Source organism: Pimephales promelas, chromosome 22, assembly GCF_988280905.1.
Source record: "Pimephales promelas chromosome 22, fPimPro1.hap1.1, whole genome shotgun sequence".
Taxonomy (NCBI): Eukaryota; Metazoa; Chordata; class Actinopteri; order Cypriniformes; family Leuciscidae; genus Pimephales; species Pimephales promelas.
The window spans coordinates 19,545,585-19,573,517 of record NC_142790.1 but is presented as its reverse complement, the minus strand read 5'-3'; the positions used below and the strand labels follow the sequence as shown (position 1 = coordinate 19,573,517).

General features: G+C 37.1%; 3 protein-coding genes across 9 annotated transcripts; 2 read left to right on the top strand and 1 right to left on the bottom strand.

Annotated features, from left to right (window-relative positions):
* The first annotated feature begins 382 nt into the window (after positions 1 to 382).
* gramd1c (GRAM domain containing 1c) lies at positions 383 to 11,461 on the top strand. Of its 2 annotated transcripts, none has more exons than XM_039666987.2 (18): positions 383 to 539; positions 1,211 to 1,315; positions 1,634 to 1,769; positions 1,909 to 2,009; positions 2,161 to 2,256; positions 2,344 to 2,424; positions 3,820 to 3,944; positions 4,044 to 4,203; positions 5,013 to 5,172; positions 5,260 to 5,397; positions 6,289 to 6,407; positions 7,357 to 7,499; positions 8,337 to 8,440; positions 8,675 to 8,845; positions 9,034 to 9,103; positions 9,789 to 9,908; positions 9,980 to 10,085; positions 10,352 to 11,461. In XM_039666987.2, the coding sequence occupies exons 2-18, from the start codon at positions 1,220 to 1,222 to the stop codon at positions 10,418 to 10,420; spliced, it is 1,995 nt and encodes a 664-aa protein (XP_039522921.2). In that variant the 5' UTR covers positions 383 to 539; positions 1,211 to 1,219; the 3' UTR covers positions 10,421 to 11,461. The 2 variants fall into 2 exon arrangements, with proteins under 2 accessions (XP_039522921.2, XP_039522920.2); XM_039666986.2 differs by having other exon boundaries at positions 5,013 to 5,181.
* A 164-nt stretch (positions 11,462 to 11,625) lies between these two features.
* On the top strand, positions 11,626 to 19,353 carry zdhhc23b (zDHHC palmitoyltransferase 23b). 5 transcript variants are annotated; one of them, XR_016149375.1, is made up of 6 exons: positions 11,626 to 11,788; positions 12,358 to 12,535; positions 13,780 to 14,472; positions 15,952 to 16,119; positions 16,863 to 16,924; positions 17,435 to 17,549. XR_016149375.1 is itself a non-coding variant. In XM_089125872.1 (5 exons), the coding sequence occupies exons 1-5, from the start codon at positions 11,773 to 11,775 to the stop codon at positions 19,250 to 19,252; spliced, it is 1,077 nt and encodes a 358-aa protein (XP_088981998.1). In that variant the 5' UTR covers positions 11,626 to 11,772; the 3' UTR covers positions 19,253 to 19,353. The 5 variants fall into 5 exon arrangements, 4 of the variants coding, with proteins under 4 accessions (XP_088981998.1, XP_088981997.1, XP_039522918.2 ...); XM_089125872.1 differs by lacking the exons at positions 16,863 to 16,924; positions 17,435 to 17,549 and adding an exon at positions 19,231 to 19,353; XM_089125871.1 differs by lacking the exon at positions 16,863 to 16,924 and having other exon boundaries at positions 15,961 to 16,119; positions 17,435 to 18,846.
* ccdc191 (coiled-coil domain containing 191) lies at positions 18,556 to 27,751 on the bottom strand. Of its 2 annotated transcripts, XM_039666979.2 has the most exons (16): positions 27,514 to 27,751; positions 27,040 to 27,078; positions 26,728 to 26,857; positions 26,471 to 26,629; positions 25,757 to 26,159; positions 24,953 to 25,097; positions 24,316 to 24,506; positions 23,727 to 23,970; positions 23,223 to 23,650; positions 22,564 to 22,655; positions 21,614 to 21,696; positions 21,435 to 21,536; positions 20,828 to 20,971; positions 20,147 to 20,299; positions 19,192 to 19,346; positions 18,556 to 19,080 (listed from the first exon to the last, which is right to left on the bottom strand). In XM_039666979.2, exons 1-16 carry the CDS (start codon positions 27,577 to 27,579, stop codon positions 18,909 to 18,911), a joined length of 2,706 nt encoding a protein of 901 aa, XP_039522913.2. In that variant the 5' UTR covers positions 27,580 to 27,751; the 3' UTR covers positions 18,556 to 18,908. The 2 variants fall into 2 exon arrangements, with proteins under 2 accessions (XP_039522913.2, XP_088981996.1); XM_089125870.1 differs by lacking the exon at positions 27,514 to 27,751 and having other exon boundaries at positions 20,828 to 20,968; positions 27,040 to 27,193.
* Between the last annotated feature and the right edge of the window lie 182 nt (positions 27,752 to 27,933).

Sequence of the window (27,933 nt, the reverse complement as noted above, 5' to 3'; positions counted from 1 at the left end):
TTCCGAGCATGAAACAGTGTGGTCAAAATAGCTAAGTGTCTGTAATAGAATATGATTCAAACTGAAATATTTAGGCTACCTAAATATGCATTTTAAACTGAACAGACACTGCCTAATAAAGACTAATAAAAAAATGATATGCTAAATTTAAACTTTTATTATTCTGTAAAGAATTAAAATATAATTTTAAATGTAATGTTTTGCCAACTTTTTATAGACTAGCCTACCAGTTTAAGCGAAATGCACTTTAAATCTTTCTTTGAATTTGACTTGACTCCTAAAACATGCAAATACAAAAGCTTGTTCTTAGCGTCGACTGTTCCTTCATGAGCTGGTAGAATCTGACTGTACAGGTTGCCAGGTGTGAGTAGGACGGTCTCAATTACGAGACAGATACAGACAACAAGGAGACCGCAGCACGCGACGACTGCTGTCGAAGTTTATGAGCGTTTGGAATATCGGCGACGGTTGAAGCGTATGGTAACACTCTTACACCTGGATGTTACCAGGAGGACTAATACTGAACACGACCTTCTCTGGTATGTATTTTGTCTAGAACAAACTTCTGAAGTTTTCTATTTATAGCCTACATTCAATGTTCTGTAATGTTTTTGTCAACACTTTTAATAATAAAGGTTATTGTTATCAATTGTTCAAAGAAAATTTAACATCCATGGAACCCCAGAACAAAAGATTCTTAGTAGACAAATGATTCACATTATTAAAATGTCCTAAGAAAATGGTTATTTTAAGAACTGTTCACGCAAAAACGTAATTTTGGAACCCTTCCTTTTAAGACTGAACACTGTAAAAAGTTATATTATATAAGTTATACAAGATTTAACTCATTTTCAGTCAGTTTAATGTAATTCAAGTTGATACTTAAAAAAATTAAGTCCATCAACTGTACTTAATTTTTAAAAATTTTAATTAAAGAGAAATTTTTAATTAAAGAGAAAAAAAGATAAATTATTTTAATTTTTTTTTCAGTGAATAATGTCTAAAAAAAACTAGAAAAACTTTTTCACACAGTATTAATAGCTAGTCTGTTTTGTTTTTAAGAATGAAGCTTTAAATAATTTGTAATACAGTCAAATAACACACTATTGTGTGCTTATTGGTTTTACTAAAAGCTGGTAGATCAATCAGATCTTTATTACTCAAAAAGTGGTTTGGTAAAACATCATTACCTTCAAGTTTACTTCACCAGGCGAAAGGCATGACCGAAATTCCAAAACAAGAGATGGGCAATGAGCTCACACAGGACAACATTCAGTCTGGGGAAGTCAAAGAGAAGTGCACCGAAGAGAAAGAGGTTAGATTGAACATGCTGCTTACTTATACAGATTATATTGGTAGAAGTCCCATGGCAACACTGTATTAACTTCAATTTATAGATATGATATTAAGCAGAATTATAGTGTACAGTTTGCTGTACTTTGTCCTTCAAAAGATTACAGACACTGTATCATGATGAGATTACGCAACTGGCATTGATTGCTCAATGTTGTGAGATATTAGTAAGCTATTGCGGCTTTTACAGTATGTATTACACAGATTCACATATTATAATAGTACAATATTATTGTTATTTTAACTTTTTATTTATTTACTTGCTGTGATTTTACCTCAGGGTCTGGAAGTCAGTGGGCAGGGAATAGTAGCACCTCAGTCATCTGAAGCATTGCTTTACAGTAGTTATAAACAGAGGTGTGACGAGTTTCGGAAATTATTCAGAGAGGTGCCCGAGTCTGAGAAACTAATCGCAGGTAAGACTGATAGAGGGAGACAGAGAGAAAACAAACAAACAAACAAAAAAAAAAAAATGATTCAACTCAAAATGTTTGCTTTATACTATATTTGTATAACCATATTAGATGTTGTTTCAATGATCCAACTTTTTCCTAGACTACACCTGTGCTCTCCAGAAGGATATCTTGTTACAAGGCCGCATCTACCTTACAGAGAATTGTTTTTGTTTCTACAGTCATGTTTTTCGTGGTACAAAAGTGAGTTGTGCAATAAGACTTTGTCAATCTATGAGTTATGATCATGCCATTACCTATATACAGTGAGCATATCTGATATGCTTTATTAGGAATTTCTTTTATAGATTACATTGCTCTGCAAAAAGTGACAATAAACCTGATTTTGACTTAGATCATGGTAAATATGAAGGATGTCACCTCAATGTCAAGAGAGAAGACAGCTAAATGGATACCAAATGCTATCCAGATCAGTACTGATTCAGAAAAGGTGAAAATCAACTATCAATGTTTTTAAATCTTAATTTTGTCGTGCTTATGAAGACGAAAACAACATTTATATTTGAATTTTCCATAGTTGTTCTTCAGCTCATTCCCAGCTAGGGAGAAAAGTTACCAGAGTATATTTCGGCTTTGGCAGAATATTCTAATGGAGAAGGTAATTTCTTTCTTTTTGAATACTTTTTTCTTTTTAACCTCACTATCACTGTTCAAAGATGTGTTGTTGTGACAGATGATTTAGCTTAAATAATCTTGATTGTAAATTACTGTATGTTTCTACTCGGCACATGTTTTGCCTATTCTCAAATATGATCTGAAACAGATATAAAATAGTACTTAAAAAGACATTCTTAAAAACCCTTCCATCATCAATTTTACTGTTCAGTGAGTCTTCATAGTCAACACACAAACTATTTATTTGTGTTAGGTAGCCCAGGGTGATTATACCATGTGAGGAAAACAGACAGAATACCCTACAGACCATTGTTCGGGGATGTGCTTCAGTGTAAACAACCTAAACCATAGGGTACACTTAACAAGGCAGCATGAACATATAGTTCGTTGACCTCCATTGAGGCATGACTTTCTTCATCTGAAAACATTGCACAGAGATAATGCTGCCATTCATACATGTATGCGGAATTACGGTGCTGAAATGACAGAAGGAAAATTAGTATGGAGATAAACGACTAAAACCAGGTATAGCAATAGAGTCTACTGTTAAAGTCATGAATAATAGCTCACCACTAGGCGGCGCAGTTGTGGCCTTTCGTGGCTTCCTGATTTCAGCATGAGTGTTTCGCTGGTTGCGAACAGGTTACTGGCGTTCAACAGGTAGGTGACCCAACCGGGAGCCTTTACTGACCGTTCAATTTAGCGTATGTTTAACAACATATTCTAGTTTTAGCTGTTTCTTTGAACATTTGATATGATTTTAAATAGGTGGGAGCTTTTTGGAGGTTTATACATCCATAAAATGTTTTCTCTTCGGTTTGTTTTGTGAATGTGTCCGTGTTATACGGCCTTGAAACATTGTTTTGAATTTCGTTGCGCTTATTTGGAAACTTTTTTCACACGACGCGGCTGAGAATTGAATAATTTTTATATCTTTTTCATACGGCTTTTGTTGTAGTTTTCCGGTTGCATTTTGTCATAAGCAAACTCTTGCTTATGTCCGCTGATAATGTCTGTCTATTTGCATGAAACGTATCTACGCCTTATTTCTATGGTAACTGTAGTTGTCGGCAAACTTATCGTTGCTACTGCGAAACCATAATTATTATAAATAATTTTATTCTTCATAAATCTTTATCGTTACTGTTGCTTGCTTGTCATTTGCCCTTCCAACAGATTTGATCTTTGGTCAGTGAGGTGTGGAGCAGGTTGGGGCTGTTTTATGTGCTGGTTTAGATTAACATCAGCACAGAAACTTTAACGTTATTAGAAAAGCTTAAGTGAATTGTTTCAGTTTTTATAAGACAAAAAGTGCACATAGGAGGGATGGAAACAAGCAAGTGTGTATGTTGCTCAATGTTACTTTCCTTGCTTGCAGAAACTGACCAAGTTGGAGCTGTTGCAGATGATAAAGCAGCATTATGGCAATGATTTAGGATTGAGTCATGATGAAATGGAAAGCTTTCAAAGATCAGTAGATACTGTCACACCTACCCTGCCCAGGTTAACTACACACACCCATTCATATCTTCACATGCCAACAGCTGTTTGGACGAATGAGAGTTAGTTACTTGAGTTTCAGGTCCCATCTCTCTGTTGCAGTCTGAATATGCGTGGAGAAGATTACACCGGGAGGCCAGAAAGGCCCACATCGCTTCGTCTTCCTCAAGGGGAGATGAATTCATATGAGGCCACCACACCGCAGGGAGATGACACACAGTCTTCAGTTGGACTGCAAAGCATGCTCTCAGCAAACGGAGGGGTACGTCGATAAATATAGTTCCCTTGGCAGAAGGATTCATCCTAAAATGCTTTGTCTAATGACCCATATGGCTGGGGTTTTATATATATATATATATATATGTTACACTTTGATTTTCTCTGGAATGGCTGAATAGTGTTTTTTGTCTTCATGCTTCCAAAATTTTGTAAAGTGAAAACCAACATCAAAGTAGGCTTAGAACATTGTTGAAAACTTGTTGAACATTTTGCTAGAAAAAGTTTTTAAAAAGTTAGTACATTTTAATACATCCTGAGTGATTTTAATCACATATATATATATATATACATATACATACACACAAAAAAGAATCAATGAATCTTATTTTTGAACCAATTGAGTTAAACAGACATTTTGCATTGATTCATTCAAATTAATTGATATACATGCTCGCTCATATGTATATGTATGATATACATGCTTATGAGTATGAGCATACATGCTCATGCTTTTGAGTGTAAATTTGTGTAATTAAACAGACTTTAAGAAACCCAAATTCTTAAAATATATCATAATAAAAGACAATAAAATAATTGATATTCTTAATGTTGTTTAATTTGATATTTCCAGAAAAGTCTTTGTGTCAATATTAAATATATTACCCCCAACCCTACCAAATGGTCAACTTGTTAATTGTTGAATATAAATCTATGTAGTTAGCAATTTATTTCATTTTAAAGAAACTAAAGGTAGGTTTTAAATGTTAAAGAAACTTTAGGTAGATTTTATAGCAAAGTCTTTAAAGTAGAGCAGATGTATAGTCATTGATATTTGTGTTAAACCCTCAATAGGACGAGTCTCTCAGTACCCCGTCCCTTCAGCGCAGTCCAAATCTGTCATTAAACCGCTCGGGGTCCGAACGAGTGTCTAAACGCTCCTCTCTCTCTCTGGATCTAAATGCCAATGAAGACCAGCTCTCTGATAACAGCAGATCTGACAGCCTGGAGGAGGGTGAGACAAGTATGTATGTTGCCTGTTTATCATTTCATGGCTGTGTTGATGAATTTTTGTTTACATTAGTATTGATTTTTTTTGTAGTGGAAGAATGTGAGACTGTGTCTCAGGGAAGGCTGTATGTGAACCGGGTCTTTCACATCAGTGCTGAAAAGATGTTTGACCTGCTTTTCTCTGATTCTAATTTCATGCGGAGGTTTATGGATGTCAGGAAGATTACAGGTACTTTGTTTTAAATTTAGTTTTTTTATTTGCTTTTATCATTTCAAAGTTTTTAAAGTTTATTTTTAAACTAATATTTATATATATATTTATGTCAGTGTTATTTCAGTTACCAAAACAATTTTTATATACTTTTAGTATTTGTTAAAAGGTTAGGGTTAACATGATTTTCAGTTACTGTTGGTTGGTAAACACAACATTCAAACTTGGCCCCTCAAAAGCTCAAGCCCTGTCCCCTAATATTAGTTGCACATGCAGCCCAGCTGACTCAAGAAACTACCAGCAGGAAAATGAGTGAGCTATTTTGCAAATATTTTTTTTTCTTCAATCATTGTGCTTACCATCATCCATAAATAGCATTTATGTGTGTTGTATGAAAGAACAGTTATGCTAATAGTTAGATGACTGGCTGTTGTTTGCTAGCTCACTAATAAACATTAATTACATGTCATCACAAAAATGTAATTACAATGCCTAGTAATCTGTCAAGTTACAGTACAGACAGTTGTCAATAAGTCAGTAGCGGCATTTTTGTGTTGAGACACGACAACTTAACAGAACTTCCCAAGCTTCAGACACAGACCATACAGTCCCACCCTCACTTGCTCTGCACAACGTTATTAGTTAGGGCTACACACCCACTGGCCAAAGGTTGCAGCCCAGAAATGTCCTGAGCTCAGCAGTTCTAGAAGAAAATATGAAAATGCAGGCGCAGGGCCTCTATAGATACAAGCATCACACATTTCTAGGGGGCCATAAGTAATGATTGAGAGGCATTGTTTTTGTAAGAATCTATAAATCCTGCATAGTACACCTGTAATGATTAAAAAAAAGGATTTTGCACATAATATTGTTTTGGCATGCTGTTTATGGTAACATATCGCCTGACAGGTGCAACCTCTACCTCTTGGCAAAGGGAGGCCTCTGGTGGTATGAAAAGGACTTTGAACTACACCATCACCATTTCTAACCCCCTTGTCGGAAAGTTCTCCACTGCCACAGAGAACCAGGTTAGATTCGCCTCTGTATGGCTCTGTTACAAAACCTAGTGAGCTGCACCACTATTTACTTCCTACACAGGAGGCTCAAAAGTGTCCGGTTTGTGGTCAAACAAATATTAAAAATTGTTTAACAACCTTATTGAAAGGCTGAATTTCTTTGGTTATACTATCAGTTAACGTGCAGTATTTGGTTATGCCACATTTATATTTAGACATGGATGGCAGGAAGTGGCTGTGGTTGTCAAGTTCTGAGGGTTCTGATAGGTCCTTTGATTATTTTTGTGATATTAGCATCTGTCACTTCCACTTTTATCCTGTAAATCTGACGTTTTACAGGATAAAACCGCCACGTCCAAGCTAGTTGTGTGTGCTTTGTCAGTTTTTTCAACTTCAACTAGAGAAGTTTGCTAGTAGTGCCATTTCCAATGCAAAGAGTTTTCAGCTCTTGTTCTGTGACGCATAGAATAATGACAAAGTATATAACTACTGTTTTGTTCTCTGTAAGAGTTAATTGGGCAATAGACAATTTTTGGTTCGATTGTATTATGCAACAATTAACATTTATAAGAGAATTACCGTAATTACAAAACCACCTTAGATTATTTGAAATAATTGTGACTGAGTTGATTGAACTTTATTTGATCTAAATGTGACTGAGTTGATTGCACTTTAATGTCGATCCAGTCAATTAGATTGAGTAATCACAATAAGGTTTTTAATAATAATGGTGACTGGCCTAATGACTACATTCATACAATGAATGTAAACATGGTGACAGATAGTGTAAGTAAATATAGACTTGGACATACTGGTGACTTTAAAGATTTCATTTTTATATTGTATTTCTGGCCTTACCATGTATGAACAGAACCATATTTAGCAATCCACATAGGACTGACAGCTGTGAATGCAGCCTCTGTGTGTATGTGGAATATTTTCTGATTTCTGTGTATTCTAGACACTATATAAAGAGTCACGAGAGGGTCAATACTACATGATAGATGCAGAGGTCTACACACATGATGTCCCTTATCATGACTACTTCTACACTCAGAATCGCTACTGTATCATCCGTAACTCCAAGCACAAGTGCAGACTCAGGTGAGCTGGTCTTAATATCTGTGCGCAGGGTTCCTACTCCTCTGGAAAACCTTGAAAACTTGAATAATTGATGACAAACTTTCCAGTCATTGAAAACATATGGAAAATTAGAGAAAGTGTCAAATGTCCTGGAAAATCTTGTTGTTGTCCTGGAAAAGTATTTTTTTTAAAAAGTTATTCGATTTTTATTTAGGCGAGAACAGAGAGGTTTTCACTGGCCAAAAACAATTACCGTTAGTTCCAGAAATTACAATATTCTGGAATGCTGAGTTTTGACTCAAATGGATGCAGCGAATGTTAAATGATAAACAGCTACCTAATTCAGTATTTTGCTAACTATATATCTGTATATAACCCATTCGCAGTTTGAAAAAAAAATATTTTTCATGCTGCTATATATACACACTGCAAAGTTTTGGGAATGACTAACTTATTTAAATGCGGGATTGAATCCAAAATTTTATTGATTGACATGGTGATAACCAGCATTAAATGGGACAAAATTCAGATGTCAAAATTGTTCATTAAGTGTAATTGCTCGTCCACACGAAGACGCATTTAGCTGTCTAGTTTTTAAACGTAAAAACTTAGAATCTTATTAGCGTTTCGATACAAACAGATCTGGAGTTTGGGGATCCTAAAACACTGGATAAAAACTAAAGAAAACATTGGATGCAGGACTAAAACTAAATAATGAAAAAAAAATTGCTGACAAAATGCAAACCCTGTAGTGCCTCTAACCTCTTTCGTTTTGACTATGGCACTGAAATCTCTTGATGTGAGAGCCATTTACTAAATAACCGAATTTGTAATCTCTCTCTCTCTCTCTCTGTTCAGGATTTACACTGATGTCAAATACAAAAAGCAGCCCTGGGGTCTTGTTAAATCCTTTATCACCAAAAACTCCTGGAGTGGCCTTGAAGACTACTTTAGACATCTTGGTTAGTATAATGATTTTTTTTTTATCTCTCCCTAACACTCTATTTTACCTCTGAAAAAATATTGAAAACCAAGTTTTTATTGTTCTTTACATGCCCTTGTGATGTTTTCAATATGCTTTAATACAAAACCCATTTCTGAGCATTTTCTCCTTGGTTCTCCATTTTCACCATCACTTTCCTGTGATCTCCAGGCTCTCATATTAATGCAATTACAATGATTTTTACCTCAAACAGAGGCAGAGCTGCTTGAAGAGGAGGCAGAGTTGACTCAAGGAAGCGGAGATGCTGGGAAGATAAGTAGTTTGCGCAGAAGGCGAAGAACCTACAGTCGCACCCTACAGGAACACATGAAGCCAGGGAAGCAGTACAGCGCAGACTCTGATCAGCAGAGAGGCGGCACCATGGGTATAAATCTGTCTGTCTGAAAAAATAATATCTGAATCCAAAATCTCTGCTACTGGCCATAAAATACTGATAAACCCTAGAAACAGATACTCTTACTAATCAGATGTGCTTATTTGGTGGTCAGTTTTTTTATATTCAAGCAAACATGAATATATTGTGTTTTAGACACATTGCGTTTTACATTACAGGTGCCTTGGACATAAAGAACACACCACACAGATGGAACATCACTTCAATTGTATTTGGGATGAGCTTAATGTAAGGCTTCATTTACTCTAAGGCCTGTTTCACACCTCATTCATAAGCAGTGTAAGATTAAGCCATGTTTATGCGTATGCTAGGGTTCGTGTACAGTGTGCATGACAAATTTCGTATACTGTACATGTCATGCGCAGCCTGATTTTTCTTAACGCATACACATTGGTTCTTTAGCACTTATTAGTTTGTCCACATGGTGGCAACAGTGCTACAAGGACCATCGTTTCACAAGGTAGTTAAAGATCATTTTTTGCCTTTTTGTCGTCGACCGCCTGTGGCTGTGGCTGTGTATGCGCAAAGGTGAAACGGGGTATACTTTGAAAGGCTATGCGTATGCGCGTCATATTTAATGAATAGAGAGTGTTTGAAACCCAAAATTCCAGAAACTTTCACTGTATCTCAGATATACTGTCTAAAACAAAAATCCATCACTACATATTGCAAAAGATTATATATACTATACAATTATATATTATACATTATCTACTTAATTTAGAAATAGAAAAACAGAGAATCTGAGAATTATGTAACCTGTTAATATGGTTACCAAAATTAACATGAACTGCTTACATCTGCGGGGTGAAGCATGGAAGAAAGACTATTCATTTTAACCATGGTCATTTAGATTTATGTACAAGACAAATACTTATTGTGCTTATGAATGTGACATTGTTTTGCCTTTCAGACTTTTCGTTCTGGTGGTTCTGAACTTGGGGCTGTTCTTTAAACTTTGGGCCATGGAAGATGTCGCTCATCGTATGTATCTGAACACCAAGCACAGAATGAAGGAGAGAGTAGTGTCTAGGTAAAGGCGCTTTCAAAAGACATTGTATTTTGGCTACAAACAAAATTGACTCACTAACTGTTTTTATGTAGTTTGGCACCTGACCTAGGGCACAGACAGGGTATGCCACACAGAAGTCAAGAGGAAACACATCTACTGAAAGCAGTACTGCAGGACTCCATTAACCTTCTTGAACAAGTATGTTTGGGTCCCATTCTGTCCCTTATTAAACCCATCCTTTAATGACACGTAAATGCAAAACAAACGGTGGTTGTTCACCATTACTCATCAGTGAGACTTTTTTTCCGGTCTAATTTAGCAGTTCTTGACCAGAATGTTGATCTTTTGGTGTTGGTCAAAACTACTGCTGCTACATGAAGGGGTTACATTACATGTGTCATCTCTTTTGGCTAAGAGGTCTATTATGTTATTTATTTATATTTCTGCTGCTTCCTCCTTCACAGCTACGCAGTTCTCTAATGGTGCTTCAGCAGAACTTTCAGGTCTACAACAGATCCTCCTCTCAGCTTTAAATGGCATTGGGTTTGGTGACCTGATAACACAAGGGTATTCTTCCCATAAGACCCGTCCTCGCTGAGGAGTGTTGCCATAGGGCTAGTCACCCCAGGGCAGACTCGTAGCCATGTTCATCATCTCTCTGGGCTTTTTTTGTTGTGGTTGGATGTTTTTTTTTATTGCCAAAGCTGTTTTTGTCTCGGATGGGATCGTTGCACTAGCACACTAAATCTTGCGAGTTTTTTCTTGAATTTGCTAACTTGAAGCTGTAGGAGAAAAGTCTTTTGCTTATTCTTCAGAGTTGATATTGATGAAGTGAAGGTAACCACAATGTAGCAGGTTTAAACACAAAGGGTTCTCATGATCTTGTTCTGAACTGCTGGATGCTTATTTGATGTCCATTTTTTTCTGGACTACAACAAAAGCCTTAATTCTCAAATATGTAATGGATTGAGTGCAGTTGCACATGTCCTTATTTTTGATTATAGAGGGGGCAATGCAGGCCCATTGCCTCCAGTTCACATGTTAAAGATCTGCCTAAAATTTACTCACGTGGCTTTTTTTTGGTCTTAATTGAATGCTCTTGTCTTTAGATACCTCTAAGAATTTGTAAATGATTGCACCTTAAAACATTATTAATGCAGGGATCACCACTGGCAAATGATTGTGCATATTAAAGCTGTAGAGTGTTTGAAGTTCTGAATGCTCATCAGGATTTTAATAATGTGTTACAGTAGTGGTTCATATGGAGAAGATAAAATCTCTGACGTTTACTGTAAATGATGAGTTATGTTTTACCTATAAATTGTTTACACATCTTTAAATACCACTTTTGGTTGTTCAACAGCTTTTAGGGACTGTATTGTCACATAAAGTAAATTTATGAATTAAATGTTTACTTGGGAAAATAAAAAAATGTGTGGTAATACACTCAAGCATTCCAAACTTTAACAGAAAAACATTAGGTGAATGTGTATAGATATATATTTTTTTCTCTGGATATATTAAGACATTTCTTCTGAAACTATTTATAAATAAAATTCAATTTGTGAAGTTGACATTTTATTGATTTCATTTTAATTTTAGATTTTTTTTTAATGATCTCGTTAGATACTTATCAGATATGTAGTCTAGTCATAATGTTGTTTAAAACATATGTTCATTAAGTAACGTTTATAATCAGAGGAAATGAAATGTTCCCACTGACGTCAGGAAGATAAAGGCGGTCTATTCGACACACACACACACAGCGCGTGCTTTCTGTTCACGGTTGCTGCTGTGTATTCTACGCGACTTCCTGGTGCTCTTCCTAGATTTGGACTGCTTTAGTGTTTCTTGTGCAGCTGCTCGTCGACTGTGGAGTTCACCGATGATGAAGCAGAGTGGTAAACATAGCCTACTAGAAGGTTCCAATACCGAGAATGAGACTAGGACAGCTGACGCTCATACTGACAGCACTTCCGAAAGGAACTACTTTTACAATATGACTGTTTTGTGTTGTAAGTACGAAACGTCGTTTGCCAAATGCTACGTTTCGTAACATTATGTCCCTATTAGTTTATTTACGGAGTAACTTACTATTGTTGTTCGACGTAGACTGCCAGCGTGTCATTTATCAGAACAAACAACACCGACTTTACATCCTACATGCAACTTTCCAGTCTAGTAACCTGCGCGTTAGAAAAAATGTAGATTAAATATGTTTATATTTAAAATATGTTCATAATGTACTGTCAACGTACTTTCTTTTATGTATATATGTATTTTTTAGTACAAGGTCATGGGTTCTATCCCTAGTGAATGTATGAAGATCAATAGAATAGGCCAATCTTGTATGAATAATACGCTTTGGATGATGATGAATCGAGACATGAGATCTAAAATTTAAATTTGGTTCCCTCGCAGGAATGATACGTTTTTTTCTTTTTTGTTTGTTCTAAATTTTTTTCCGCAGGAATGATACCTGCCCTCACCTATGTTTTCTTAGTTGACGTCATGACGAAGAGATCCCGTCGAACACTAGATCAGGACGATCCTCTGTGCTGTTGTGAGTACATTGATCGCCATGGCGGGCGCAGTCACATGGCTGCCTGTTGCTGTGACTGTGAGGATTTGGATGAGGCTTGTGACAGGTGAGCGAGAAGCCACTAAAATAGCACTTTGGATTCATGGATTTCTAACTTGGTGTCTGTTCACACTTGTAGTTAATTTCTCTTGTTTTAATTAAAAAGAAAATATACCTGGTTTGCAACAGAACTTTCCAAATTCCAACCATTCGAAACAATGGTCTGTTCTGAGTTAAATGAGCTCATTGTATCATATGGCCTACATATGATGGCATCTTAATCACCTGAGAACTACAAACAGCTTATAAAATGTGTAAAGGTGTCAAATCAGCAGCAGGAATTCCGAGATGGTTCTCACTGTAGAACACAGAATCCAGGGAGGAGGAGTTAGATCCAGATCCAACTCCTCCCACCTTACATTTACCTAATCCTACCATCTCCACCCCCTGGACCTCATGTACTTCAGTGAGTTGCTACTGGGAATTCCTCCATTGCACACACAGAAACATCTGCTGCAAGGAGATGGTGTTTTTCGACTCCTGTAGTACCAAACTGTAATGGGCCACGTAGCTCTTTATTGGGAGGATGCATCTTGTGACTTGACATCACGTCCTGTTTTTGTTTTTTTGAGAATGTCTTTGGTCCATGTTGCATACTGTATATATTTCAGTCGAACGGCACCAGAGTTCACTTGGAACCCCTGAAAATGTGGGTCTCGGTCCACTTGCTTTGAGCATGCCAAGGTTCGGATGGCAGCTTTTAATACTTATTCAAATGAACTGCTCTGTCAGAGCAATCGCACAAGATCATTTATATCAAACCAAACCTGCCAAGTGTGAACACACCCTTACAGGGTTAGTTCTCCCAAAAATTGAAATTCTGTTATTACTCGCCTCATGTCGTTCCAAACTCGTAGGACTTTCGTCATCTTCGGTATACAAATGAAGATCTTTTTGATGAAACGAGAGACTCTGAAGAGACTATCAACATCAGCGAACATTAACAGAAGCTCATCTGAACCTGCTTGATGCATGAGAACAAACTTATAAATTCATTATGTTCATGATATACAGTGTTCGAGTCTCTTCAGAAAATGTGGACTAAACCGCTCAAGATCTCAGATTTCATCAGAAAGATCTTCATTTGTGTTAAAAGATGAACGGAAGTCTTACAGGTTTGGAATGAAGAAATTTACTCACGCGGGTGAGTAAATTATGAAAATTAACAGAATTTTTTTGGGGGTGAATGACCCCTTTAAGTACAGTAAAATGTGTTGAATGAAGAATTTGATAGAATATTTTATTTTCCAGATGGATGAAGAAGGAGTCTCAAAATCCAGGCTCTCTGTCTCGGGTAGTTGCCACGATCAGTGATCGTCTGCGGGTGCCCTGGATATCTGGTGCCCAACAAGTTGATCTATCGTTGATCCCTCCTCTTATTCTCCTTCCTGTTTTTTTGCACATTGCAGCTTTGCACTACCTGCTGGGTATTGTAGTGCTAACAGCAGTGCCTATCATGGTCATTTGGTACTACTACTTTACTCACCGAAAGAAAGGACGCACTTTATTCTTCCTCAGCCTCGCCCTCTTCTCCCTCTTCTACATGTTCTACCTCTTCATCACCGAAGTCGTCCCTCGCGGTGATGTGAATCATCTTCAGTTGTGCGCTGTGACGGCGGGTGTTGCTCTTACAGTCATTTGTCTCATAATCACCAAAAGGGGGCCGGGCTACGTCAGGCCTCTTCCATCTGACACTCATAGCACAGTGACCTATCACAAACCACCACCTGATGTAGATGCTGCCTATCTAAACGGAGAACAGCACCAGGTGGTGATAGCCAACCACGCCGGTCCTCCTGAACAAACTGATGAGTCTGGGACAGCACTGGAGCCTGTTCAGAGGAGGAACTGGTGTACAGTATGCAAAGTGGTGCGTCCCCCGAGAACCGGACACTGCAGGATCTGTGGAGTCTGCATCCTGCGTCTGGACCACCACTGTGTCTGGTGGGTTCTTTATTCAAGAGGGTATCAGTTATTATTATATAATAGGTTAATTCAATAATAATACATATTAAAGGTGCAGTGTGTGATTTTTAGCGCCTTCTAGCGGTCACTACTCTAAACTACTAAAAGTCACTACTCACGGTGTCTATGGCTAGCTTCTTCTAGCTTTCTGCGGCAAGGTAGTGACGAAACACCCTCTGTAGCGCTGTTTGTTCGCGTTCGGCTTTGGTAGAAACATGACAATCACAATAGAAGGGGGTGTCAGCGGTTATATAGATATAAATGTCTCATTCTAAGGTAATAAAAACGTTACGGTTTATTAAGTTCTTTACACACCACTGAAAACATACTTATGGATGTCATATTACAATTTCTGTAAATACATTATTAAAAATTATTACACTTTGCACCTTTAATTTCATCTGCAGGTGACATGTTTGGGCAAAAATCAAAAGACAAAACTAAGCATAAAGAAAATAAAGCCTGTGATTAGCATCATTAGTATTTCTGCATTTAATTACTTTAAACCCAAACAAAAAATTAAACACATTTTTCTCCTCAGAGTCAAGTTCTCATTATTGTAGCATTAAAAAACTAATTTTGCAACAAAAAGGAAAAATAAGATATTTTAAGTGCTTTATTACATTTAAAGTATTTAGCAATTTGTACATTTAATAAAAAAAAATATTTATAATACTGCCTTCTGCCTTAATTTATTTATGCTGATTGTAATGTATGTGAACATAATATACACTTTATTTTAGGAAGTTTTTTTTTATAAGTCATTAAATATAATTATAATAATTTTTATAATTAATAATAATTTTATAATTTGAAATATATGAGAGTATGAGAATATTTTTATTTAGTTTGACTTGAAAGTAATGTCAAAATAATGTTTTAAACACAAACATAAAATTAAACTCATTTTCTCCCCAAGTTCTCATTATTGCAGCATGAAGATCAAATTTTACCAAAAAAGGAAAAAATAAATATTTAGCCATTTGTACATTTCATTTAAATAAAACATTTGCTAATTTAATTAATTTTATTTGTATTTATAAAACTGGCTTCTGCCTTTAATTTATGCTGATTGTAACGTATGTCTACATATACAGTAATATACATTTATTTTATATTTAATTTAAAAACGTTTTGCAATTCATACAAAAGTCTAAATGTTTGTTAATTGGAATTTTAGTTTGCATTTGACATGGTTGGGTTTGTGATCATTCCAGGGGTGTCTTGTTTGCCTATTACCACTCTAGTGTTCAAAATTTTTTCCTTTTCGAGTCGATCAGTTTTTTTGTGTGTCCTGTGAAATATCTTGTTCTTCATGTAAACAAATGTGTAATTGAGACAGTGAGTTGATCTCACCCTCTTCTTCTTGTGTTCTTCTTACTCTGTGAATCTGATATGTGTAAATGAATCTCCAGGTCTCAGTTCGGTGTCTTGTTGGTCATTTTGTTTTTGTGGTAGGATCAACAGCTGTGTGGGACAGGCCAATCACCCCAGTTTCCTTCTGATGCTTGTTTTCTTTCTACTGACGTCGCTGTACGGGATCAGTTTGGTTCTTCAAAGCGTGTGTCCCCATCAGAGTGTGATGACTGCACTGTTCTACTGTCCTGACGTCTACAAGCAATACAGGTGTGGATTCTGCTGTTTAAACCTTTCTATTCACCACCTCAATTCCTTCCAGTTCATTAGTTAGTCATGAAAAAAGATGATTTTCTTTTCTGGTAAGTCACTTTAAAATAGTAAATTTAATGGAATTGTGTTGCCATTTTACACACACACACTTAGTATTTATATATATATGTATGTGTGTATGTATGTATGTATATATATATATATATATATATATATATAAAACTACCTATTGTAGTATTTATTAACATTTTGAATTGGCTTTATTTTATAAATCCTTTTTTTATTTTAATTTAAGTTTTAGTAATTTGTTTTATTAGTTTGTCACTTTTAGTAACTAGTACTTCCCAACTCAAACTTTTAATGAATAAATTTCAGTTAGTTGTCAACGCTACATTTCTTAATTTTTTAAAAGTTAAGGTTTTTAATTTTTATATTCTATCTCAATTAACAAAAAAATATTTTTGTTAATTTAGGATTAGTTCTAGATAACAATTACAATTCAAATCAAAAGAGCTAAATTGAAAGAGCGAAATTAAAGTTTCTTTAACATGAGAAATGAAGAAATGACACATCACCTTTACATTCGGCACGAGACGGAAATTGCAATAGTCATTTCTTCCCTATTCTGACATGTCCAAGTGAAAGGACATCTCGAACAAGAAAGGAGTGCATTAGTGCCAATCCACTTTTTCAGCAACACTGGTTCTGGAAGTGTTTTTTTCTATTCACTTCTCCCATAGGGATTTTTAAAAGGATTCATGAACACGCTATAAGCCATGAACCAAACCCAACCAGCAACGAGGTGAATCACAACATTACAGTCTTTGAATAAATGATGACAGAATTTTTAAGTGAACTACTCCTTACATCTTTAGTGAGGGAAAGAACTACAATCCCATGAAAGTGTTGTGAACCGCATAAACAATGGAGAAATATCAAACTACAAATTCTATACAATTATGGGCTGATGGTTTTAACAACCTCGTAGTTCACAACAATCTTTCTAAGATTTATCATTAATGGAGATAAGACGGGTTGTCCCGCCCTCGCACTAGTAAACGCCATCAGAGAAGAGATCTCACTGCAAGAGGGAAGGGAAGTTATTTTGATTAAAGATAATGAGGGCACATGACTTAAAAAATAATCATGGAATCTGTTCATGGATAAATCATTTATAATACATACTGCAATATTTCATTAATAAAAAATAATAAATTACATGGTGACTAAATTTTGTTCCTCAAGTTTAATACGACTGTTTCTAGCGGTATTTATGGCAATCAACCGGTTTGTATGTCTTTCTGTCGGCCAGTTCTGCTCTGTGTTTCACCTGTGCCTGGTACAGCAGTATTGTGACGGGAGGTTTGCTGCACCTGCTGATTTTACAGCTCATCAACGTCAGCTTAAATGTGACCGAACGTGAGGCATGCCTGGCTCTTAGAGAGAAAACCGCTCGCAGACGTCTCTGGGGTCTGGTCATCGACACCGGCACCTACTCCCGAGGTTTCTGTAGCAACTGGACTGAATTCTTAACCATGAACAAGGCTCCAGAGCTGTCAAACCATAAACCATCAGATTTGGTGTAGACATTAAACTGGCAGTGTCAGCTGGCAGCTGATGGAAAAGTCTGCCTTTAAAGTGAATTATCACTTTTATCCTACAGTGAAGTATAACGTTGTGCTACTTAATGCCTTCAACATCCATTCCGGAGTCAGTTTTATGGCTTGAAATGTTGTGGTCAAGGTCTCATCAAGAGTCAGGTGAATGTGGTGGAACAGTAGATGGCAGTGTTGTAGTATAACATCTCTACTAGTGTAATTCAGTATCGAGCGCTTCATTACTCAGGAGTGAAGATTATTTAAGGAGAACTTCACATAATATCTGTAATGTCAGGTGCAAAATCTCTAATGCAAAATTCTTTTCACTCAGAAGGAACCATTTGAAACTTTCATTTGTATTTAGTTTTTCCAATTTTGCAAGGTTTTATTTGTAATGTTAATTTCAACTATTTAAACACAGTTTTAAAATGAAAATGATCTGTTAGTTAGCATTCATGCGCTGTGAACTAGCATGAACAAACAGTAAACAAATGTATTTTTATTAACAAAGTTTAAAAAATGCTATAAAAACTTTACTCATTGTTAGTTCATGTTAGCTAATGCATTAACTAATGTAAATGAGACTTTATTATGAAGTGTTACCATAAATATGCATTTCTGGTTTGCATTCACTGGCAGTTGGATAAATTATGTATTGTAGTCTAATATTTGATCTCAACTCCAATGTGAATGCACAGTCAATGTCAAACATTATTTAGTGCCCTTTTGGGACATCAGAAATGATGCAACAATGCATATTCAGACATCACAGCTTTAAAACTGTCATCTCAGTATGAATGTTTTATGTTGAGCTTCATGTTTGTTGTTGTTTGTGCTCTCTCTGTGTATGTGTGTGTTTTCTTTTCATGTGCTTCAATTGAGTATAAATCTATGCTGCTTACCATCCAGCTACATTTCAGTGTTTTTGAATCGGTTTCATTCCATTCATGCCTTCTAAGCACAGAAGCAGATAAAGAAGCCGTTCAAAATCCGGATGTTTATTTGTCTCATGCGAGACGGTTTTATAATGTAAAGCATTTCATTCTCAAAGAACCTCAATTAAACTGTTCCATAGAAAAAATAAACAAGCGTAAAAAGATTAAACACGTTGGCTCATCAAGCTGCAGATGTTGTCAGTGTCATTTAATGGTGTGATGTAAAGCTTGGTATTTGCAGCCTGTGTGCTGGTTAAAGAGGATTTACGGACCGCCACAGGGAGTCGATAGGGGAGGCGCGGAAGTCAGGCAAAATCTCTGAGACTTTACGTCTGAGTTGATCTCTGCGTTCCTCTCTTTCCTTCTCCTCACGTAAGACAACAGGAAGGTGCCTCCAGCTAGCAAAACACTTCTTGACAGCTCTCCTACAAAGTCAGAGCAAACTTTAAATTCTTTTATAACTCCACAAGTTCATCTTTAGATTTGGCCTTATGGTGCAGTAAACGGTAACATTCACACTAATATGAGGTAAAGACCTGCTGTTGTGCTCCTCTGCCCGCTGCTCATTGTCCCAGGCTGTTATTCGCTCTTCTGTAGCGTGATCCAGCAGTGCCGTGAACGCCTTCTTCTGGGTGTGTATCCTGTGGAACCGCTCGGCTCGTGCTTCCAGGATACAACGCAGATCTTTTAACTGGTAAGTATTGAAACCGAAGGCAGAAAATTACTCTTACTTTAGGTATAGGGGTTACTAACAGTAACCCTAAATATGCAGTGAGCTCTTTTGGCTTGGGCCAGTAAGAAACCACCCAGAAAATATTAGTAAAAAAACATTAGTATTAGTCCCTGTTGGTGAGTTCTGATGATTTAATTCTGTCTGTAATTCTGAGTTCTGATGATTTAATTTATTATGAATAAATAAACATATTAAGAAATTTATTAGACACTTGTGGCTATACCAAATTTAATTATAATATGGCTCAAATTGTTTAATTTATTATATAAAATACAAAAATATTTATATAATATAAAAATTATTAAAATAATGAGTGAATAAATGTATGAGTTATTTATAAATTAATGTACAATAAATCGATCAGTCTTAAAAAAAAATAATACTAAAATAATAGATAAATAATACATATTATAAATTTACTAAATTATGTATAAAAAGTTGATAATACACTTTGTGGCTATCCCCAAATTTGGCTTTATGCCCAGCTGCACTACTTCCTGAACTTCAGCCAGCTCCTTGTTTCCTGTCTGCCATTATTGGCCAAATCGATTAATTCAGGTGTGTCTGATTATTGTTGCCATGACTACTGAGGTCAGGTACACCTGAATTAATCAATTTGGCCAATAATGGCAGACAGGAAACAAGGAGCTGGCTGAAGTTCAGGAAGTAGTGCAGCTGGGCATAAAGCCCATTAGTCTGTCTTCAAATCTGAATCTTTTCTAATCATTGACAGGTAATGCGTGTGTGTGGTGTTTTACCCTCGTCCAGCTCCGCACGGCCCTCTGAAGCAGGATCCGGTGATACAGCTGGTTGGCACTAGCCTCTCTCTCTGCGTGGGCTTCATCCACACACTGCCGCCAAGAACAGAAGCAGCTTCTCTGCAGAGCCAATGTGTAATGATCCACCGCTCTCTGGAGGACACCGAAAAGCCAAAAGCACCCGAACATAAATAACTGCCAGATTTAATTAAGTGTCATCTCATGCACTTACTCCCATGGTTTATATGGATCGCAAACTTTCCCTGCTGACTTCCTCTGAGAACTGTAAAGATAGAGGCACATGCAACTAATTGGACCTTGAGGTTTGTGTTCTCATGAATGTGGATCAATATCTAAACAACAATGCAAATTCTGAATTCAAAGCCATTCTGTCATCTGTTTCTCTCTCAGTGTCTTTCCTCATCAATCTCTCCCTCTCGGATATCCGCTCTGTTCATTTGTTTTGAAAACAGGTGGTTAGCCAGGTGGAAACGCAACAGTATACTGTAAACATCATTAAAATTTGGGGAACGGACCAAGAGTTAATGCAATGCAACAGCTGGTCTTCCTGTCTGTGTGTGAGCGGCCATAACTCTTTGGATGAATAATTGAGTGTGTGAGAATCTGAGACGAATGGCCCACATTGTTACTGTAGGTCATGAATGCGTGTGTGTGTGTGACCTGTGTGTTGACATGGCTTTGCTCCAGCAGGAGTTTCCATGGTGCCAGGCCTCGGTGCAGTAACAGGGTCCTGAGGTAGTGCTGGGCCGCCACCCTTGACAGTTCCTTTTCCCGTTCTGCTCTCTTCTGCTTCTCAAGCTCCTTCTAAGTTCATATAAACACAACCACAGTTCCTTAAAACGAATAAACTAAAAAAACTGTGTATAAACATGATAAATAAATTAGATGAACATTTTTGTTTACATTTTCTAGATGCGCTTGCTTATGCAAACTCGTTGGCTATGTTGAATGTAGCTAAGTTATTCTGATTGTTTTTGTTTTTTTTAGCATACTCTAATCAGTTGCTAGGGCGTTCCGGTTGGTTGCACACTGGCAATTTGGTCCCTAGATGAGGCTTGCGATATTTATGACCAATTTCATCATCCCTAAAAGCTGAAAATCACCAGAACGAGCTGAATTACAAGTGAAAACGCACCTCTCCTTAACAAGCCGCAAGATTTGAGGCATCACTCATGTACGAAACACAAAGTGCAGCTATCATTATAGTGACATAATCTAATGATGTAAAGCCTATAAATCCATGATAATGTGTTTCGTCGTCACAGACCTTCCTCAGCTGCCTTTTCTCTTCCTTCTTCCTCTCTACCTCCTTTTGTTTCTCTTCTTCCTCAGCTCTGAGCCTTTCCTCCTCAGCTGCCTTCATTTGAGCCTATAGAACAAAAAGGAGAGGTTTGTGTCATCAAATACACACACTTATTTCCATCCATCAAGAGAAGCAAGTCTTACCAGTTTCTCCTCTTCCTTCTGTCTCCTCAGCTCCTCGATCTCTCTCCTGCGCTCGGCGCGTTGGCGTGCTCGTTCCTCCATGGCTGAAAGAAACGTAAAAAAAAGGCAGGTGAGAGATAGAGTTGGGGGTGACAGAGACATCAGTTAAGGGTTGGAGGATTATATTGAAATTAAATCATATATAAAATTATATAGTATGTCCGTTTTAAAAATACAAGCTCACCAATGTGAAGTTCAACAAAATGGGCTTTTCTAATAACATTTTTGTCATTTATAAATTTAATTTAAGCGTAGGAGGTGAAAAAACATTTGGTAACACATGTACATAAGGCTGGGTTTGGAATATAAGGCCGAGGAACATTTTGGATCAGATCAGGGTTGTGTTTCCCAAAAGCAAATATGGACGCAAGTTCCGTTGTTACCAATTTTGTCTAACAATACTTTTGGGAAACGCACCCCTGAGCAGGACAATAACTTGTCAGTTTTCAGTGTGAGAAAAATCTCATTGGTCATCTTGTTGTGCCAATGCCACGACAGTCAGCCTCACAGATTGACAAATAATATCATAAATGTTGGATGAGTCGGTAGGGTCTTTTACTCAGCAGAATGTTGAGTTGTGGGGGCTGTTAACAACCTCCCGCTGAGACACACAGACATGTGCACCAACCCACTCAGATTCTCAAACAACCCTGATTAAGGAACAAATATGACTTTGCGACAATGAAATTTGAGGTTTAACACGTGGAAGAGTTATTGTGCGGTTTTGGTATTGTTCTGGGCTTGCATTGTGGATTATGAGTGTATCGCGATTATGTGCATCTGTATTCAATGCATTCAGCATCACAGTGTTTAAATCTAGGGCATGGCCATGAAATTAATATTCCATGCTTGGAACCACCATAGTGACAGTTTTTTTCTAACTGCTTGATTGTGTTTGTGTACGGACTGACCTTGTACTGTAGGATGGGGAAGTGCTGGACGACGCAGAGATGATTTTTGGTCGGTGGGGCTGCTGGCGTTTTCCCCTGATGCACTCTTTGTTCTGAGATTGTAAGCAGCATGAATATCTATGTGAAATTGTAACTAACAAACATTCAACTCTCCCTATTTTAAAGGTGCAGTAAGCGATTTTCAAAAAACCGAGCACAAAAACACACTTGTAGCCAATCATAAAAATACATTTAGGGATTTATGAACTCAACATAATATATTTTTTAGGGAAACATTGTAACGTTATAAAAGTATTTACTGTTACTTTTGATCAATCTAATCTGTCTAATGTAAAAATCTTAAAGCTACACTGTGTAACTCTTTTAGTTTATTCTTAGCTAAAAACACTTAGTTCTTTCAAAAACAAATGTGCTCATTAATGAATATTTACTTCGTTCAAGTGATAAAGTATTCTCGTGAGTGTATAATATGCCATTGAAAATACATACGGGTAAGGCGTTCTAATGTCGGTCGCCATGTTGCCCCTCCATCTTGAAAGTACATTAGCCAAAGAGGGACATACCCGCTAATTCAAGCTTCATCTTTTGCATTTACGTTTGAGTTAACACTCATGGACGAGGTCGAACTGGAAGAATATGCCACACAAATATGAGGTTACCTTTGTTTTTCTGTACTTCTTGCAGTCTTTGTGCTGGGTTTAGGTGGACAGCATGTGCTTATAGCTTCAGGCGGACCTGTTGCTAACAGTGCCGATTTCTCTGCCTCGTGTCTCAGTTCCAGGATGTTCTGCCTCTCTTGCAGATGCAGAATATGCTCCTGTTGCTCTTTCAGAAGGCGCCTCTGCTCTGCTACAGTTTTCTGCAGGGCCACATGGCCGTGTTTGATTGGTCCACCACTAAGCTCTGCACTTCCACTCCGGGTGGTTTTCTGCTGTTGCCCCTGACGGGCCCGTCGCAGCTCAGCCGATGAGAGAGCGGCATGACGTCGCGTTATCTGCCATGCTTGGGTGGGCGGGGCCTCTGAACGCCCAGTGCTTTTAGTGGCTTGTGCAGTGGGTGAACTGCTCTCTGGAGCTGCTGGCACTTCCTGTGGTGGGATGAAGAGAGTTTGTGGAATACTTTCAGTTTCATCAGAATAAAAAAATATTTCAGTATGTCCTTACCTGATGACTGACGTGTTCTGTAAGATTGAGTGTTTCAGGTGGGTTGGTAATTGTTGGAGTTTTTTCCGCCCCTAGTTTCCCAGAAGTAGCCGCACTGATCAAGGCAGCCATTTTACATCGGGTTTCTTCTTGTTGTCGGAGAAGCTCCTTGCGATGACATTCTACCTGACACCACACAAGCCAATCACTGAGGCAGCGCCTCAAAAGCCTCCTGCGGTCACTCTCCACCGCCTGCTGACAGCGCCTGTGGGAATGGCAGATATGACTTAAAACCAGTCTGACCGCCAAGGTCACCAAGATGAATGAAAGCTTTTAATTAACCTTTAATTAAGCAAACAAGTTTCAAGTTTGTATTTATTTATATAGCACATTTAAAAAAGCGAACAGGGCTGACCAAAAGATAAATAACAAGGACAAACCACACATTCAAGACAAAATATCACAACTAATTAAAAGTTAAAGAAAAAAAAGAGTTTTAAGAGATTGAGCCACTGTGATATAAACCGGAATATAATGTTAAAGAGCCATCGCTTTTCTTCCAAATGTTCAAGCCCTATATGACAGGGTTTTATAAATTGAGTTCTCTTGCCTGTGCTCCTGTCTCAGCTCTTCTTCAGTCCTTTCAGCCTCTTTTTCCTCTCTTCTGGCCCAAACAAGAGCCCGCCATGCCCGCCACGCCCTCAGCTGCCTCCTCCAATCACACAGCGCCGCTGCCTTGCCCATGCGCACCCTCCTCTCCATTATCACAGAATACCATGCCGCAAAATGCCTGTGCATGCACTAAAACATATGCAACCAGTCAAAAAACGGTATTTTACAGTCCAGTACTTGCACGGTACAAGGTAGCTACATGGGTTAAGAGGTAGGTTATGGGTTTAGAGGTAGGTTCAGGGTTAATATACAGTTATTATAATAACTATAAAAAGTACATACACTGTAAAAAAATATTGTTGGTTTAACTTAAAAAATGAAGTAACTTGGTTGCCTTTAAATTTTAAGTTCATTGAACTGGAAAAATTGAGTTAATACAATGAAGGAGATTGATTTAAGCATCAGAAACTCAAAATATTATGTTATCTGAACTACATAAATTAGTTAAGTTCATTTGACAAAAGAAAAAATGTTGTGATTACAAATCATGAAAATATTTTTTTTTACAGTGTAGTATGTCCATGTGGAACAGGACTCCCCCCAGCCAATATAAGTCAACTGTAATGTCTTCTAACCTGCAAATTAAGAAGGTGAACTTTGGCTTCCAGGTTCCTCAGTTTAAGTTGAAGGTCGCTGTTCTGTTTCTTCTGTGCAGAATTATGACATTTTGAAATGACAGAGCATTTAGAGACCTTTTGTTTCTGAAGCTTTTCCCTCTCCCTGTGAAATATTGAAATAAAAATGTCATGCAATCATCCCTTCAAAAATGTAAATGGCATTTAAATGGGAAAATTACATACAAAAAAGTATCTGGACACTTCATTCATGTCATTTCATTAAACAAGAACATATCAAACCAAGTGACATTTATTTAAAAAAGGACAAACACTCTTCAAGAAAAAACATCAAAGCTATTTAAAAAAATGTTTTGTTAGGTTTTAAACTATAATACTGCATTTAAAAAAAAAGAAAAGAAAAAAAGGCTGGTTAGCTTCCGATTCCAAGGCGCCCCAAACCAGTGAAAAATATAGATATTTATACTCCTTAAATGCACAACCAGATCCTTCCAGATCACCAACTAAAACCTAAATTGAGAATTGAGAAAAATAATCCTTGAATAATTCAATAGTCATGCAAAACTGCAGCGGATATAGTGGGATATTTGTGCCCCAGAGCCCCATGGTCCTTTGATCAGACCCTGGTATAAACTTAAGGGAAATACAACCAGAAAAAAATAACTACGTGCAGTAAAGATGAGATGTGAAGTTAGTTGAGAAAGGGTTCAGATTTTTTTGCAGATGCCACTTTGTTTGATATGTTGACATTCATACATTTTTAATGAAGTTTAATGTGTCCAAATACAGATGTGATTGTTGTACATGTTTCGTGCAAGCTTCTCCACACTCCTCTTCTCTTCCATCTCTCTGCGCAAGCGAATCATCTCCTGCTGTATCAGTTCTTCCTGTTTGCGCGCCTGCTGTCTCTTCTTTCTCTGCTTCTCCTGTTCCAGTTGCCAGGCTTCCTCTCGCACCTCCTTTAGCACTTCCTTCTCTTTACGCAGTTTGTCACGCTCCGCATCTCTGCGCATGCGGCTCTCCTTTACCTGCTTGTGACGCACCTCCATAGTAAGGCTAGGGTTCCTCCCTTTCTTCTTACTCAGGTCAGAGTCTACTTTGAGGTTCTCCATTATTCCACAGTCCAACACCTCCGTGTCCATCAGGTCCTGGAGGAAATTGTGCACTACAGAGTTGTCATCTTCCTGCGCTAGGTGAAAGTACATGTCTAAAAAACAAAAGAGAAAATCCAGTTTAGTATTAAATTATAATTAACTATGAAAAAACTGTTTCTTCTTATTGAAATAAAAAAAATTACAAATATTTGCTGAAAAATTTAAATGTTTCTAAAAATAATAAAAAAGTATATACAAATTAAAAAAAATATTACAAAAGGATCTAACAAAATTTCTGGAAAAAAAAAGCAAATTCATATTTTAAAAGTAAATAAATAATCCTAAAATAACATTGGTTTAGATATCATAAGATCTTTAAGGTAAACTTAGAGGAAAACAAGGCAGATAATTTGTTCATTTGTACCATCAAAGTTATTATAACTGGGCTGTGTAGTCTTAACAAGTTGTTTTGATTCTGAATCATCCTTTTTACTGGAACTCATCTCCTCTTCCTTCTCGTCATCATCCATTTCAAGCTCCAGACGTAACTTCTGGTTCATCCATTCACTTAGAATAGACTGAGCTGTGGAATACAAGAATGAGGACACGTCAGTATGATGCTGATTTTAAAAATCTGAATATGCATTAAGTGCTGAATATTATGAATAAGTTCAAGACTACCTTCACTGTATGCATCATCATGATCCTGTAGCTGTTCTATGCTCTGCAGCGCCATACTGTTTTTACCACCACGTGGTTTCTTCATGGGAAACACCTCAGCTACAGCGAACTCTGAAGCCATCTCCACCCTCTGAGGAGAATGAGAATACAACAAAAGTTTTAATTACAATATATATATATTTGGGGGGTGACATATCCCTTTATGTACACCAAGTACACCTTCAATATAATGAAGAATACTTATTTTTTTTTCACAATGGATGGCACACATTAATTTTTTTCTTTACATGTATTTAAATGATTGAAACGTACCTTCACCCACTGTTTTATGTCATTCTCATTCAGCTGCACCTGCAATATAAAATATGAATTCAGCTATGACCATTGTTTCAATACAAAATAGACACACTTATCAAAGTTTTATCATAAGTTGATAATTGAATCAAAAGGGTTTCAGCATTGTTGATGCCTGAAGTTTACATAAATGGGATATTTTGTCACACTTGCCACACACATCTAATCCCTGACTAATAATATGCCGTCTCACCTTAAACTGGCTCTATTGGACCTAAAGGGGTTTGGATTGCACATTTGAGCTGAATCCTTCTGCTGAGCTACAAATCCATTCATTCATTACTAATAACCAAGGTGCATAACCAAAGATAACCCGAGTGTGACATTTATTTAGATTAATACCTCTGGCTGAATATTGAAAAAAAGGGAACCACTACTAAGAAGCTAAATGTGAAGAACTATGTGAGCAAAGAGGAAGCAGGTTTTACTCGCCTTATTTCTGTCTGGGGTTGTAGTTTTTGTTGTTTTCCAACGAAAAATATCCGGTCTGAGAGCCATGGTCTTTGTACCTTTGCATGCGTTTGGATCGTAAGATAATATAATTTTATAACATGTTTGCAAAATTATATATAGTAGCAATTTTTACTGTGGTTATTATACAAAATGCAGCATCATGAAAACATTCATGTACTTCAGTGAGAGACTTTTCACACGGCAATGGATTCTTTTTTTATTGCTTAAACAAAACATTACATGACACACTTTAAAGCCAGGAGGCAATGGAATTGTGGGATTTGTAGTTTGCGCAAAGTGACGTAGCATGAGTTGGTGTATTTATTATGTCTGTGGTGGGTACGAGTTGTTACCTAAAAAGAACTACTTATCCCAACAAGAGCTGATGAGGACCGAAGC

Coding starts and splice junctions, on each gene's coding strand:
- gramd1c (XM_039666986.2), top strand. CDS start 1,220: ATGACCGAAATTCCAAAACAAGAGATGGGCAATGAGCTCACACAGGAC. Junction 6,408..7,356: donor CCACTGCCACAGAGAACCAG/GTTAGATTCGCC, acceptor TGTGTATTCTAG/ACACTATATAAAGAGTCACG. Junction 8,441..8,674: donor AGACTACTTTAGACATCTTG/GTTAGTATAATG, acceptor TACCTCAAACAG/AGGCAGAGCTGCTTGAAGAG.
- ccdc191 (XM_039666979.2), bottom strand. CDS start 27,579: ATGGCTCTCAGACCGGATATTTTTCGTTGGAAAACAACAAAAACTACA. Junction 22,656..23,222: donor AGAAGTACAGAAAAACAAAG/GTAACCTCATAT, acceptor TTACAATCTCAG/AACAAAGAGTGCATCAGGGG. Junction 21,697..22,563: donor TCCCCATCCTACAGTACAAG/GTCAGTCCGTAC, acceptor CGTTTCTTTCAG/CCATGGAGGAACGAGCACGC.
- zdhhc23b (XM_039666984.2), top strand. Junction 14,473..15,951: donor CTGGACCACCACTGTGTCTG/GTGGGTTCTTTA, acceptor TTTTTGTGGTAG/GATCAACAGCTGTGTGGGAC. Junction 16,120..17,434: donor GACGTCTACAAGCAATACAG/GTGTGGATTCTG, acceptor TCTGTCGGCCAG/TTCTGCTCTGTGTTTCACCT.